Here is a 16626-nt window from a genome sequence, read left to right on the forward strand (position 1 = left end):
GCTCTCGTGCCTCTTTTGCCCGAGCCTGTCTATAACAAACTGATCAAGCAGTGATCCCTGGAATACACCACTTCAAACCCTAACCTTTTGCGCCTTGTCCGACAAACTTACCATCCATGTTTTCTAGGCACATTTTTCTTCTACCATGTATCTGAATTTTTCTAACAAGCTTCTTATGAGACACCTTATTGAACATCTGCTTAAAAATGCATATGCAGTACATCTATTCTTACCTGTATAATGAGTGACTTCTTGAAAAAAAACTCTTAAAAATTTTTTTGCAGCACAACTTGCCTTTTAAAAAAATCTGTGCTCACTGACCTTTATTATCTCTCATATTTCTAAATGCTTACTAATTTGATCTTTGAAGGTGATGGATTCTAAAAGTTTTCCCATAACTGTTAAAAACCAAAAACCTAAATAAGCTGAAGAGGGTCCTCTGCTGGTTTCCTGGGTACATTACAAATTTACCTAGTTATCTTGTCAAGTGAAAACATTTTGAAGCATAATGAAGAGTTACATCCAAACATCGCTTGAAACACAGAAACCAAAAACCTCTAGAGTGAAACAGGGTAAATGAAACTCCAAAAAATGTAATCATGCTTAATTATTGAAGAACATAATCTTAATTTGGTTTGTTATAGAGATAAGTAAACAAGATCTTTTTAAAATTGTTTTCAGTTATAACTAAATCAGTTTCTGTAGAAGATGGGATCAGATCCACTGATGAAGAAAGAGATGAGTCCATGGCTCTACGACAAAGACTTCTGGAATCTCAAACTTGCAGTTCAAACTGTTAAAACATGGAATTTAATAATGTGCATTCTGTTCCCAAAGACAAATATTAGACATTGATTTACAACAGTATTAGCAAGCTGTATATTTGTTCTAGCCAATGGGCTATACATTTATCACATTGTGTCTTTTTTAAAATTTAAATTGTGTAGGTTACCTGGAAGAGTGCTCATTCTTTAAGCAGTACTTTCCTTTTAATTTGTATTTCACACATTTTTCTAAGTAAATATCAGTGTTTTAGCAAGAATGTTGAGTAGGCTCAAAAATAGAATGTACATTGATAGACCTGGTTAAAATTAATCAGGTAAAGCAGAAATTAATTCAGTAGAGTTGATGTCTCATTTAAATAATATTTTGTATTTATACTAAAAAGACTGAATAAAGTCATCTTTATTATCTCTTAATTGGAGATATAATTGGGGATACTGTGTTGTAGCAAGCCTTTGGCTTAGTGGTAGAATTCCCACCTCTGAGTCAGAAGCTGTAGTGTTGAAGTCTCACTTCAGATGGCCTTGACGAGCAGATACTAGAATATCGTCTCTAAATAATGGGATGACATTCAGCGGGGTCCTCCCATCTGGATTCCACCATCCTGTCTCCCCCCCACAACCTCGCCCGCCCCCCATCAACCGCCACACTAAATACTAATGAGTAGGTGGGGCTGTTTAGCCTTGTTTGCATTCGAGGAGAACGTTCTTCAAAGATAAACACCATGAGGAAGGCAATGGGAAACCACCTCAGCTACTCTTTTATAGTAAGTGGCTTACGAATCTCATGTATGAGACTTGAGTTAGGATCTGGTCTAGGGAAGAACACAACAAATGGACAGTATTGATATTGAAACCAAAACATATTTATTTACGATTAGTTAAATATAGATGCTGTATAACAACATTGTTGACACTAGAAGGATTTGAGAGAAATTGCTCTCAATGTCAAGTTTATTAAAATGATCATTTGTCCAATTATGGCATATATAGAATCTTTTCTATGTCTTTCAGTCAGTCTCACCACTTTCACCACTCAAGATGTCAGATTTTTTGAGATTGTACAAGCATACATTGGCCAGAGTTTTCCACTGTTGTGCTTGGCAGCTCATAATTTTTTGTCCATTACAGTGAACAATAGGAACATTGCAGCTGGTGAGTGCAGAGGTGGAAAACCCTGGCTGCTATTCTAGCAGGAGTGGGAATTCCCCATGGAATGCACCCAGAAGAATAGTGAATTTCTAATGTCTCTATTCAGGTTTTGTAATTTTACAGTTTATTGGAGCCAAAAACTGGAACCATTATTGTAATGGTTTTCAAAGAAGCTAGAAAACTAGGAATTTCCCCACTGACTGACTCACATTTAGGATTAAAAACAGAAAATGCAGAATAAGCACAACAGGTCAGTCAGCACCTGAAGAGATTAAGCCGGTTCTGAACGTTCAAAGTACCCTGCATTGGAAAAAACAGGTACCCAAATTTATTAGGTAGTCTAAGGCAATATACTGTTTGGCTCTGGGACACAAGCATGCAGAGATATCAATTTATTCTTTTGCTATTTCAACATGCCTTATCCTGCTTAAAACAAATGGGACAAGATCCCTGTTATGTGGTAACAGGTGTGGGTTGTTTCCATTTGCCTGTCTTTCAACCATATCCTTTGATACCCCTATCTAATAAAAAAAAATCTGTTGATCTTGGTCTTGACAATTTCTATTCACCCAGTATTCACAGCATTTTAAGGCAGAGGATTCCAGATTTCTGCTACTTTTTATGTGGAAAAAGTGCTCGCTGATCCCACTCCAGAATAAACGTGGAAATAGTCATATTATACACCTAAAGTATTCTTATCTGATAATTTGTGACTGTCCCTGCATATCCTGCCATGGCATTGGTGCGAGTATGGTGGAACAGCCACAAATGAAGCAGTATCGAGGACCCAGATTTGCATGGGAGTTTCCTGATGGCCTTGAAACGGGTGAAGCCTTAGTGCACCTAAACAAGACAATTGAGCTAGGAAGAGGCAGCAACTGCTAAACCTGGGAGTTAGTACATTCCCATCCTCTCAGTCAGCAAGTGGATCACTGGTAGCTGCCGAACTATGGTGTAAGTGTGGACTACCTAGGGGAAGAGAGCCTGGATTGTGGCCTAGCGCTGTGAACAGAAAAACTTTTCTTCACTCACCTTACAAAGGAGGCCGAGGCATTTTTGGTTTCTTTCCAGGGACGAGGCCCCAAGATGCTCCCTGGCCCACAGTATATATCCTACTTTGGGCAAGTGCTCAGATGCTGCCCTAATGGCATGATGCTAATAGGAGGAGGAGGCTCCACAAATATCCCCATCCTCAACGATGGGGAAGACCAGCACATCTGTGCAAAAGACAAGGCAGAAGCATTTGGAACCGTCTTCAGCTGGAAGCACCGAGTGGATGATCCATCTCTGCTTCCTCCTGAGGTCCCTAGCATCTCAAATGTCAGTCTTCAGCCAATTTTCTTCGCTCCATGTGATGTCAAGAAATGGGCTGAAAGCACTGGATACTTCAAAGGCTGTGGGCTCTGACAATAGTACTGAAGACTTGTGCTCCAGAACTAACTGTGCCCCAAGCCAAGCTGCTCCAGTACAGCTATAACACTGGCATCTACCTGGCAATGTGGAAAATTGCCCTGTATGCAAAAAGCAAGACAAATCCAACCCGACCAATTACTGCCCCGTCAGTCTACTCTCGATCATCAGCAAAGTGATGAAAGGTGTTGTCTACAGTGCTGTCAAGCGCCACTTACTCAGCAATAAACTACTCACTGATGCTCAGTTTGGGTTCCGTCAGGGCCACTCAGCTCCTGACCTCATTACTGCCTCGGTCCAAACATGGACAAAAGAGCTAAAGTCCAGAGGTGAGGTTCGAGTCACTGCTCTTGACATCAAGGCAGCCTTTGATTGAGTATGGCGCTAAAGAGCCCTAGCAAAACTGGAGTCAATGGGAATCCAGAGGGAAAACTCTCCACTGGTTGGAATCATAACTAGCACAAAGGAAGATGGTTGTGGCTGATGGAAGTCAATCATCTCAGTCCCATAACATCACTGCAGGATTTCCTCAGGGTATTGTCCGAGGCCTGACAGTCTTCAGATGCTTCATCAATGACCTTCCCTCCATCATAAGGTCAGAAGTGGGGATGTTCGCTGATGATTGTATGATGTTCCGTACGAACCACAACTTCTCAGATACTGAAGCAGTCCGTGTCCATATGCAGCAATACCTGGACAACCTTCAGGCTGATAAGTGACAAGTTACATTAGTGCCAGGCAGTGACCATCTCCAACAAGAAAGAATCCAATCACTGCCCCTTGACATTCAGTAGCATTACAATCGCTGAATCCCACACTATCAACATCTGGGGTGACCATTGACCATAAAGTGAACTGGACCAGCCATATAAATACTGTGACTACAAGAGCTGGTCAGAGGCTGGGAATTCCGCAGCAAATAACTCACCTCCTGACTCCCCAAAGCCTGTCCACCATCTACAAGGCACAAGTCAGGAGCGTGATGGAATACTCTCCACTTGCCTGGATGGGTTCAGCTCCAACAACACTCAAGAAGCTTGACACCATCCAGGTCAAAGCAGCCCGCTTGATTGGCACCCCATCTACAAACATTCACTCCCTCCACAGTGGCAGCAGTGTGTACCATCTACAAGATGCACTGCAGAAACTCAGCAAGGCTCCTTAGACAGCACCTTCCAAACCCCTGACTTCTACCACCTAGAAGGACAATGGCAGCAGATGCATGGGAACACTACCACCTGCAAATTCACCTCCAAGCCATACACCATCCTGACTTAGAACTATATCGCTGTTCCTTCACTTTCGCTGGGTCAAAAACCTGGAACTCCCTTCCTAACAGCACTGTTGCTGTACCTACACCACATGGACTGCAGCGGTTCAAGAAGGCGGCTCATCACCACCTTCTCAAGGGCAATTAATGATGGGCAATAAACGCTGGCCTGGCCAGTGACGCCCACATCCTGCGAAAGAATAAGAAAAAAAATGTTTGACAGAGCTATTCCAATGAAGGGACCACCCTTTAACACTATCAAACATGATAGGGTCAGTGCTGAAGGTCCCAACCAGTGCGTCACACAACTTAGATCAGCACAGAAGTCAATTTTTAACAATGTACCCCACCCCTCCAAATCTTAACTGTGGATTCTAGTTCACATAAAAATTTGTTAAACAAGACATTTCTACATTATAATTGTTTGTAAAAAGTAAATGAATGTAGTTTAGTAACGTAGCAACGTGGTTCTCAACCTGGGGTCCGCTGATCCCTGGGAGTCCATAGAGACTTCCCAGTGGGTTAGCAAAATAATGTGTAAGTGCTTACTGAGCAGGGCCAATATTACAGTTGGGCAATGTGGGCAGCTGGAGACAGGCCTGGCATGAGCCCAGTGGTAAGAATGGAGTGCGGCTAGCACAGCCTGGCGCTGGCCCTGTGGTAGGAATGGTGTGCGGCTAGCACAGCCTGGCGCTGGCCCGGCGGTAGGAATGGAGTGCGACCACCATATGTGCAGCACAGAGTAGGCTAAGTGCCTCACATAGGAGGAGATGCACATGGAGGAATGCTGAGAGCAGCATGAAGATCTCTATGTCTGGAAATAATCTCTAAATAAATACCTGTTTTCTTAAAAGCATTATTAAAACGCTCATGCAACAATCTCAGATTTTGAGTTTTATGTAGTGTTGTAATTTAGATGGAAGGGGGAAGTTTCCATGATTGCTAATCTATTGGAAAGGTGCTACAACTGTAAAAGTTTGAGAACCACTGACTTCGCAGAATTTATATTGTTGCCTAATACTGCATTGCTGTATGTTAATTCTGGTTCGCCATCCAAGACTATTTAATATGCTTGTAATCTCAGCCCTTGTATCAAATGTTTACTTCATTGCAAGCAAATGAATATTTTCGAAGAATTTGTCCAGTTTGAAGGTAATTGTAAAATGTTTCTGTACGTTATCTTCTATTTATGCTACATGACATCACTTATATCATCAGCTGCCTTTACCATTTCAGTATGAGTTGCACCTGGATTGGCTGAAATCTGCTACTGAAAGAGAAATGTAATCGTGTCTATGCCATCCCCTCATCCCGATGCTCACATGAAAAACATCACAGCCACTTGTTTTTTTTTCTAAGTAATAGCCAGCATAAGTGTAGCAGGTCTATGGGGAAAAGGTAGGGAAATGAGACTAGCTGAGTTGCTCTTGCAGAAAGATGGCATGAACATGATGGGCCGAATGGTTGCCGTCTGTTCTATAAATGGTTACAGCACAGAAGGAGGCCTTTAGGCCCATTGTGTCCATGCCAGCTTTCTAGTATTCAGCTAGTCCCACTTCCTCTTAACCCTGCAAAACTTTCTCTTCAGGTAATTAAACAATTCTCTTTTGAAAGCCACAATTGAGTCTGCCTCCACCACACTCTCAGGATGAGCATTCCAGATCCTAACCACTTGCTGCGTAACAAGGTTTTTCCTCATATTGCCATTGCATCTTTTACCATTTACCTTAAATCAGTGTCCTCTGGTTCTCAGCCCTTTCGCCAATGGGAACAGTTTCTTTCTATCTGTTCTGTCCAGCCCCCTCTGATTTTCAACACCTCGATCAAATCTCCTCTCAACCTTTTCTCTAAGGAGAACCGCTTCGTTAATCTATCCACGTAACTGAAGTCTGTCATCCCTGGAACCATTCTTATGAATTTTTTTCTGCACCCTCTGCAGTGTCTTCACATCCTTCCTAAAATATGGTGTCCAGATTTGAATGTAATACTCCAGTTGAGGCTGCGCCTGTGTTTTATAAAGGCTCATCATAACTTCCTTGCTTTTGTACTCTATGCCTCTATTTATAAAGCCCAGGATCCTGTATGCTTTATTAAACAGTTTCTCAACCTGCCCGGTCATCTTAAGCAATTTGTGAATATATACCCCCAGCACCCTCTGCTCCTGCACTCCCTTTGGAATTGTATTCTTTATTTTATATTGCCTCTCCTCATTGTTCCTACTGTATGATTCAATGATTATGCGTAGAGTGTTATTGGTGAGGCAGTTTGGAGCTCAGAACTCCAGCTAGTGCTCTCTCTTAACCTTGCACAGCTGAAAATGTATTCAACAGCAGGAAGGATCCTCCCCCACCCTGCACAAGCACTATTTAAAGGGATCATCAAATACTTACAAGTTGATTTCTTTTGGATGTTGCTACATTTCTACAAGTGTTTTGGTGCTTTCTATAGTTATTTCAAGTTGCAACAGTCTACAGGGAATGGTGTTGCAGGTGCTGAAGGACCTTTTGCTGACTTCAAGGTTTCTACATAAACCAGTTGCTCCCAGCTATGGGTGCATTAACAGGCTTTCCCCTTGGAATACAACATGACGTGGACCAGAGGCCATGCGAATTTCAGCGATGAACAATGTGTGAGACATCTGCGCTTCAGAAAGGATGTCCTCACTTAAATCAGTCACCTTCTGCAGCTCCAGTTGCAATCTGAGAGCAGGGTAAGGACTACATTGCCAGTGGCTGTGAAGGTGACAGTGCAATGAATGTTTATATGCCTGGCTTCTTCCAGGCTGTAGCTGTAGCTTCTTCCAGGCTGGAGATATTTGTAATATTGCGTAGTTTGCTATCCACACTGTTGCAAAAGGGAGGTCACTGAAGCTCTCTATTCAATGAGAACTAACAGCATTTCATTCCCTCACTAGAGGCAGACAGGTGGAACAAGCTCACAGCTTCTCTAGGATTGCAGGTCTCCCCAAGTTGCAAGGTGCCATTGACTGTACGCACATCATTTTGCAAGCCCTGCATGTGAACTCTGCCGTGTACCGGAACCGAAAGAGATTCCACTCTGTTATTGTGGTTTGTGACCATAGTGAAACGTGCAGGTTAATGCTCATTATCTTGGCAGCAGTCATGATGCCTTCATTCTGCGGCAGTCTGCTGTGTCAGCTGCAGTTGAGCTACCACAGCAAACGAAGGGTGGCTACTGGGCGACGAGGTCTATCCATTGATGATGTGATTGATGACTGTTGTGCACAACCCACTCATGCATGCAACATGCATACAATGAGAGCCATGCTGCCACACGAAATGCAATAGAGCAGACCATTGGCATGTTGAAACTGTACTTCCGCTGGCTGGACCCCTCTGGAGGAGCCCTGCTCGCTAGAGTGGGTGTCAAGATTCATGGTGGTCTGCTGTGTCTTACACAACTTCACCATCATGCGGTCACAGCTATACGGTGAGCAGTTGAGGAACACGAAGTGGAGGCAACCTAAACAGCCCCTTTCTGCCTGAGCTGTTAGTGAAGAACTCATCCGACTGTTATACAAGGAACCATGACCCCAATTCCCCATTCACCAACAATCCCACACGTTAACTTCCCTCTTTCACTGACCATCACAACATCCGCTTGGCCACAATGCAAAATAAAAGTAACTACAAAACAAACATTCCAAACCAAATTTACAAATGTAATCATGCTATATTGCATACAAATGAACTAATCACTCTTGTGCATTCCCTTAATGTCTGTCTTTTGTGAGCCTTTGCCTGGCCTAGTGATCCTGCACTGTGCTACTCCAGTGGCTGCAGCATGACTGGTGGAAGGTTGCAGACTTTCATTGGAGGAGACTGCACATGACCTTAGAGGGTGACTTTGAGCAGCTCTGAGCTTAGAATGTGAACCCTCTTGGCAGGAGTCTGGGCTGGCTGGCTGACAGGCAACAGTAGGGGCATTGGCTGAGTGGCAAGGGTGGGAGGATGAATACTGCCTATCTGAGACAGGATAGCAGGTTTCTGCTCTGTAGAGCCACTGCCACTCCCTTGGGGAGGCACCCGCAGCTATGAGGGCAGTAGTCTGCTCTTACATGTTAGCAGGCTGAGTTTGCACAAACTCAGTCTGAGATTCTACTGCAGCACTGACGTTGGCTGGCTGTTGCAATGGAAGCTGAGGCATCAGTTGTCAGGTGCTGTATCATGGTTCTGTCCACAAGCATGCAAACAGAGTTAGCCACCACTTCCATGATGGAAAGGATACGCTCCAAGCTCTGTGCAAAGCCCTGTGCCAAGTTGGTGCTGGATTCCTCCATGCTTTTTGACATTGAATACAGACTTTCTGGCAGGCTTCCCAATGTACCAACCATTCCATTGTGCATACTCATCTGGCTGCCTTTACAGCAGAACTCAAGTGAGCTGACACCTGCGCTATCCTTGTCCCCTGCCCTGGCTGCAGGCCACTTATGCCCGATATCTTACCATGTACAGATGCTGCCTCAATGGTGTCCTCTAAATTATGCGCATTGTCAGTATCTGAGGTGGTGACTAGGAGTGCAAAATCAAATGATGGTGTGTCTTCTTCACTGTTCTTGCTGTTCCTCCACTGCCTAACCAGGTTGCATATCTGAAAGGAGAAAGGCACAAGGGTAGGGTTGTAGTGTGAGGAGGGCAGAAATTAAGAGGTGCATGCTTACATCATCTGCAGCTTGTAAATCAGATGAGAGTGTGGGTCAAAGGGGAGGTGGTATTTGAGGAGGATCAGGTATGAGGGATGCTGTTCTCTTCAATATTTTCAGCCCCACAGGTGGCCACGCCTCAACAACAATCATGCCAATAATCATTAGTACCATTTCCTCATTTGGGGTTAGGACATGCAGGCTTGGCTGTTCCCTCCTGGTCAGCTCCTGCTGCCTCCGGTTGTGTGCCATCTTCTCCTCCAAGACAGAGGGAAGTGTGTCAGCCAGTATCGTGCAGTGTTTCGATGATGTAGCTGTCATGGCGAGATAGCTATCAATGTGTGAAAGCTGTGAGATGTGGGTGTGAGGCTTGTAGCAGTGCTAATGAACGTTAGGTAGAGTCCTACAGATTTTTGGTCGGGGAGTGATGCGTTGTGGTAATTTGAGCAGTTTGTGAGGCTCATAGTGCAGTTAGTTATTGGGATATGACATTAGAAGATATATTCATTGACCTTGACCACTAATGTGAGGTAATTGACCTTCTTACCACACTACATCCAAGTCCTCAGGGCTTGTCTCCTGGTATTGACCAACACAGCTATCTACTCCCACTGCCTCCTAATTGTGTGTTTAGAGGGCCTACCGGCCCCCTGTGGATACAGGACATCTCTCCTACTTTCTGCCTCCTCCGTCAAGGCCTCCAGCACAGCATTGGAGCCCATATTGCACCATTCTTCAACGTTTCCCAGTTCAGATTCACTTCCTGCAAGACTCCCAGCACCTGCTCCAGCCACATTGCATCTCCTCTTTAAGAGGTGGAAGCCAGCTTTAAGCAGTGGAAGCTAGTTTTTAAGTGCTAGCCACTCAGGCTATTGGCCTCCGGCTGATGCATCCAGCTAATCGTTAGCACTGACAGTATGCTGAAATCATTCAAATCAGCAGGCAACATGAAGTTGGCATGTTGCCTGCATGTCAATGAACAGGCTTGAGATAATCACACATTGTGCTCTTACCTGTTTTCGGGGGCTAACCAGTTTAGGCCCACCTCCCCCGTTTTCTCTGTGTTGTCTGGAAATATTGTTGTGTCCATGCTTGTGTTTGACTAACTCATCACCAAATTCACTTGCACAGATTTAGCTCCAGTGACTGCTATTTTAGCACAATTAATCTTCTTGGGCCATGTTACTTTCAAAAAGCCACCATGGGATGAAATTTTAGGCCCTGATGGGGGTACGGAGGTGGGTGAGCATGGAATTTTGCGCCACTGCCCGACACCCCCATCTCCATCCCGCCCCCAAATAGCTAACTGACCTTGTTAAGGCCAATTGTCAGAGACTGAAATTTTTGAGTCAACCTCTCCAGGCTCCTGGTTGGGGTACAGTGTATCCTTCTCCTGGTGGCAGGTGGTGGTGGGGGGGGGGGGGCGTGGAAGTCGCACTCAGCCAGGCTTAGAGGTGCTCCCTGCCTGCCTGGCACCAGCTGCAGCCACAGGCTGCCCTGCGAAGGGGCTCCCCCTCCACTAGGGTGGTCCAGCTGCATAGTCTATTTTTTATTTTAAAAAGTTGGAGAGAGGGCTCCCCCATCTGGGGCTGCCCTCTTTCTCATTTACCTTGAAAGGCCAGCATTTACTCCTTCCAAGTTGGAGGGTCTCCTGTTGGCCTTCCAGCATCGAGAGCTTACCTGCCATCCTTAATTGGACGTTGAGCCTGCCCTCTAGATTCAGGGGAAATCACAGCTGAGTGAGTGTTCCCCACACAGTGCCTGCTTCTGACCCCTATTTCAGCCTGACAGCACAGTCCTGAAGCATGCCATGAAAATCCTGCTCCAGATTTCAAAAACTGCTTTTCCCAAAATACATACTGTTATATAAAAAAAACTGATCAGCTGGTCCGTCTAGCCTGTTCCATATAGCAATGATGCCCTATGCATTACAATACAGACATTCCCTTCCCACTGGCCAGGCCATGTAATCACACATGCAACAATGCTGCCAGCCTCATATCCACCTCTCTCAGATTTCACATACTATTCAGCCATGGCAGGCACATCACCCAAATATACTGTAACAAACTCACTGATATTCTTCCCCCTCTCTTGCTAGAAAAAGTGGCACAAAATCACAGGGAGCATCAGAGAACCAACAGGGGACAGGCACACCTGCATCTCCAGAGCCTTCTGGAAGAGATAGTCCTCCACATCATGGGGCCGGCTGTTACTGAGGCTGTTACATTGCTGAGAAAATTGAGGATGACGGTATGTTCCTGCCTTATGCCCCTTCTCAAATCCCACCTCACCGTCATCCTGGTATTGACATCAAGCGCAAGCTACAGATGATGTGACCATGGACCTCTTGCTTTCCACCCCAACCCCCTTCTGTCACCCCCAACCTTTCCGTTCTGCATTTCTGCTTTTTAGATACCCAAGAACTGTCACCTGACTAGCCAGTGCCGCCGCCTCATGAAGGATGAGAGCTACTGCAGACTGCTGATGAGGACACTCTGTTAGTTGATCTGACACTCACAGCCACCAGCTCAGGTACTGGCACTGCATGAACTTCGAGTGTAGCATAGAGTCGGGAATCAGCACGTATAGAGTCACTGGGCATGAGTGGGCTGCAGCCAGGCCCAGGGCAAGGGATAGTTGATGTGCCAGCTCACTGGAGGGTGAAGTCACAGACGAGTTCTGCTGCAGAGGACTTAGATGAGGATATTGATCGGGCGGCATACAGGAGAACGCTGATGGGCATGCACACCAAGATGCTTGATGCATTGGCAGGCCTGCCACTGAGCCTCCTGTCGCTGCCAAGGAACATGGAGGAGTCTGGCTCCAACATGGCACAGGACTTTGCCCATCCTTAACAGCTTGGAAGTGGTGGCCAACTCCATGACAGCACTTGCGGATCCAACTGTAATGCAGCATCTGATGGCTGATGTCTCGGCTTCCATTGCTGTACAGGCAGAAGCCACTCAATATCTCTGTCCTTCAGTGGAAACTCAGACTGAGGTCATGAGAGCCATGCTTGGTGCCATGCAGGCTCAGACTGCTGCCATCAATACTGTGGATACCAGTGCTCAAAGGAGCATACAGGCTTTCGAAGCAGTCCAGCAATCTGTCCTCCAACAGATTATTAGGATTGCTGAGGTGCTGCGAGTGGCACTGTGGTGTGTGAACTTGCTGTCCTCTGTCAGGATGACAGCATTCATCCTCCCACCATTGCAACCCCACCAATGCCCTTGCTGTTGCCTCTCAGCCAGCCACTCCAAACTGCTGCCGTCCATGCTAATGTGTTGGAATCCAAAGTCAGGCCCACAAGGCCCAGAACTGCTCGAGGTTGTCCTGCAGGGCCATCTGCAGATTTTTCCCTGTGGAAAATCAGCAGCCTTCCACCAGCCTTGCTGCTGTCACTGGCATAGCAGTGTGTATGAGTGCTAGGCCAGGCAAAGGCATCTCTAAGACAGGCACTAAGGGAATGCAGAAGGGTGAATAGTTCAGCTTTATACATATTGTTGGATAAAGTTGTCATGGAATGGTTTTTTTGTTGGTGGCTTTTATTTCAGGATTTTGGCCAAGTGGTTGCTGTGATGGTAAGTAGCAGTTGGATTGAAAGATTGGGATGTGCAGCAACTGTGATGTGAGGATGACGTCTTAGGGGAACAAGAGTCTGAGTATCCGCTCCCGGACAGCCCACCTGGTGTGTAGGGATCCTGGATGATTCCTCCCTTCCACCTCTTTCTCTTTCTCCCAAGATGGCCTCCAAACACCTGGTGGCAAGAGCTGCACCCTCATGACAGCAAGGTTCTGGAGAATGCAGCAGACCACCTTGGCAACACATTCCGGTGACTACTGGAGGGTTCCCCTGAGCAGCCCAGGCAGCGAATCCATTGTTTTAGGATGCTGATGGTTTTCTCCAAGACATTCCTGGTTGCTGCATGGCTCGCTGTGTAGGCACAATGTCCTTGGAGTCATTAGTCAGGTGTAGCCCATGTATCCCTTACCACCCAGCAGCTAGCCTCTGGTTCTTTGTGGTGATAGCGAGTGCAGCTGACTGGTGCAGGACGAATGTGTTCTGACTATCAGCAGGATAGTGGGCATTCACCAAGAGGAGCTTCTGGGCATGGTTGCACACCAACTGGATGTCATTAGAGCGGTAGCCCTTGCAGTTATTGGACATTTTTCTGTTAACTTATGGCAGAGCTACATGCATGTAGTCGATTGTACCCTGTACCACAGGGAATTCCACCAGCCTGGCAAATCTACTTGCTCTTTTCTCCTGCTTCTCTCTGGTCAGTGAGATGATGATGAAGTCTCCTCTCCTTCCATATGGAGTCTCTGTCACCTCCTGATGCAGTGATGGACAACAAAGTGTGAGATGTTGCTAATGTCACCTGCTGCCATCTTGAAGGATCCATTAATGTAGAGACTGAGGGCCATGGTGATCTTGATGGCCACTGGCAGTTGGTTCAGCTAGCTATATGTCGGGCTGTAGGAGCTCGCATAATTCAGTAACCACCTCCTTGGTAAAATGCAGACACCTCACTTGCTGATCCTGGCTGAGGTGAAGGTAGAAGAAGTGCTCCTGAAGACCCTTGCTGGGTAAGACTTACTATTGGGAGCCTCCACCTCCTCCACTGCACATAGCTTTCCTTCTCTTCTGCCTGTGCTCCATTTCTAAATTATGCTGCAGCCCAAGATATACTGCAAGTATAGCCCTCATTACTGAAGCAGACTTTCTCCTGACAGGCCAACCAATTCCTCTGACCACCTTGTCAGGATCCAGCACCATCCAGCAAAACTCTTCGAATAACACAGAAGACGGTACTTGCACCAACTCTGTACCAGCAAAAATCAAAAGCACTTCACTTGAAAGGTCAATGGTTCAGCCTATAAATAGAGTTAGTGGTAGGGTGGAGGGAGGGGGGGCATCATTCGTGTAGTTGAACACATGTTTAGGTGGGAATATTAAGAGAGGGTGTTAACTGGACTTGCACAATCCAAAATGGGCACCAAATCAGCATTACAGTCTGTTTGGCTCCATGATCCGCCCAATCTGCATGCTTCTGGTGCACGCATGGCATTCCTGAGCTAACACTCTGTCAATCAGGGCGTGTGCATGGGTTGTACCCGAAGCGTTCCGGCCACTTTTTTTTGAGTTTGGGGCTTCTGTGGCGCTGGCACTAGCGGCACCATGGAGCCAAATTGTGCAGTCAAAGACTATTGCAAAGAAACAGTATAAATAAAAAATCCCGAAATTGCAGCTATTGGCCCACAATTAAAGATAGAGTCTGTTGACCTAATAGCATCTAAAGTTCTATTTCTAATATACAGATGTTCCTGTGTTGGTGATAGTTTATAGGAAACTGTGTTGCAGGACAGTATAGCAAGCATGCAATGTTGTTGAAAGTGCAGTCACACTGCCACTATCACTGGACCATTTGGTGATGTCTTGAATTATATTTAGCAGAACAGTATTAATCTCAAAACTTGAAAGTATGTTAACTTGCACTGTCAGGCGAGATGGCGATGATAATATTAAAAGTTAACCATCCAGAAGGAACAATAAGAGTTCTGACCAGTTCTTTGCAATTAAGAATAGTGATGGGAGAGAATTCTATTGGAGTAAAATAGCTTACAAAAGGTATTTTGACAATCACAGGAAGTTCGAGCTTTTCAAACCATCAAACTGTTATTTATTTGTTTTATGTTAAAGAATTTTAGAAAGTGCTTTACATATTTGAACCATATTTTTATTACAGAATAGTTATGTAAATGTAAAATTCTTGTACATTGACAACATTCTGCTGTATATAAGCTTAACTATTATTGAGGCATTCTATTGAAACAATTTTTAATTCATTTGTACATAATGATGTATAAATGTTGAAATAATTTTACCTTGCACTTTTTAATTGAATTCATTTCCATTTAATTTATGTTCAAACTTTTGCAGTGAATTGATTTAATACTTTGTTTTCTGATGGATTTAAACATTTTTCAAAATAAAGTTGAAATCTCTTTTGTTATACTCGTATTTGTCGAGGGTTGTGTCACATGAATTCTGACAGGTTTATTGTAAGACTGCTGCCCATCCATTGTTTGTGCTCCTGACCCCACTCTATTACATCAGTCCCAGAATTTTATATCTTCCTGGGGTTATATTTGATTCAGACCAGATTGATCAACCTAAGTTCTCCTCTGAAATGGGTTTGGCCAGTATCTAGTTCTGTAGCAGAAAGTTGCCCATACTTTTGCACTGATGTAGCAATTTCATTTGCTTTGGGAGCATATGATGCTGTTGATGGATGTTCAACATGATTCTTCAGTAACGATGTCCTTCACCCCAATAATTGCAAAAGATGCATCAAAAATGGAAAAGTAGAAAGAAGTTGCCAAAACAGTGCACAATTTCAAGGTTCAATTGCTATTGTAAAGCAAGAAGGAAATTGGAGTGATTTGTACATTGCCTCTGCACCCAAAGATTGTGCTGTTACCTGTAACTCCTTCGTGCACAAATGAATAAATGAATCAATCAGCACTTGCACTGCTATCACAAATCTATAGCATCCTTCACTATGCCTTGGAGATGCTGTTCCCTTCTGGTGGACACCCGTGATGTGCCCCCATTGGTGCAGGTACCTCTGGCATTACTTAAATTAGCTAACCTCTGCCAATTCTGCATGCTCTGTTGGAGTCACCATCGTAGATCATCAGCAGCAAATCAATTCCCACTGCCAGGATTGATAGCCCTCTCCATTCCATTAGACACTCTGGAGTGTGGTGACAACTTTCTATTTGTACATGTATTATTACTGATTTAATTCAGTAAATGCATTAAATCCTCATTTTGGCTTGAAATCATATTTTTGTGTCTATGTAGTTTCTACTATTCCTATGGGCAGCAACTTTCTGACTTTGTTATGTCAAATACTTACATTGCTCTTCTCATTGCCTCCCATTTGAAATTCTTAGCTGACATCTTGAAAATCCCCTTGATAAGGAGAAAAAAACGAATGTTCTGTCTGCACTCAAAATAAAATTACCAATGTAATTTTGCAGTGAGTTGTAAAGCTAGAATTAAGTTTCAGTTTCAAGAAATTCTAAGTACAGTTTGAAGAATTTGCTATCAGTGTTTCAGTTCTGTAAGTAGTAATTTGCTGCCACCAGTGGTGGGGGGAGGACGCCCTAAAGTGGGAGTCAATTGGTCACTTCAGGGCCTTGATTGGCCTGGGGAAGGCGGGCCATTTCTTGCTGCTACCGCCCCGTGTAAAATTGCAGCAGAGGCAGGAAGGAGTTGGGAACAGCATCCTCCGCTTCCCACTCAATTCTATGGCCCCCCACCCCCACCCCCACCA

The 16626-nt window shown here is 44.8% G+C and overlaps 1 protein-coding gene across 1 annotated transcript in view; it reads left to right on the top strand.

Annotated features, from left to right (window-relative positions):
* panx1a (pannexin 1a) overlaps positions 1-15097 on the top strand; it is a 70541-nt gene extending 55444 nt beyond the window's left edge. Inside the window, exon 5 of the mRNA XM_068034010.1 lies at positions 682-15097. Within this exon, the coding sequence (XP_067890111.1) occupies positions 682-800 (119 nt within the window). The 3' untranslated portion in view covers positions 801-15097. The remainder of the gene's footprint in view (positions 1-681) is intronic.
* The last annotated feature ends 1529 nt before the right edge of the window (positions 15098-16626 follow it).

The sequence above is a fragment of the Heterodontus francisci genome, chromosome 6, assembly GCF_036365525.1.
Source record: "Heterodontus francisci isolate sHetFra1 chromosome 6, sHetFra1.hap1, whole genome shotgun sequence".
NCBI lineage: Eukaryota > Metazoa > Chordata > Chondrichthyes > Heterodontiformes > Heterodontidae > Heterodontus > Heterodontus francisci.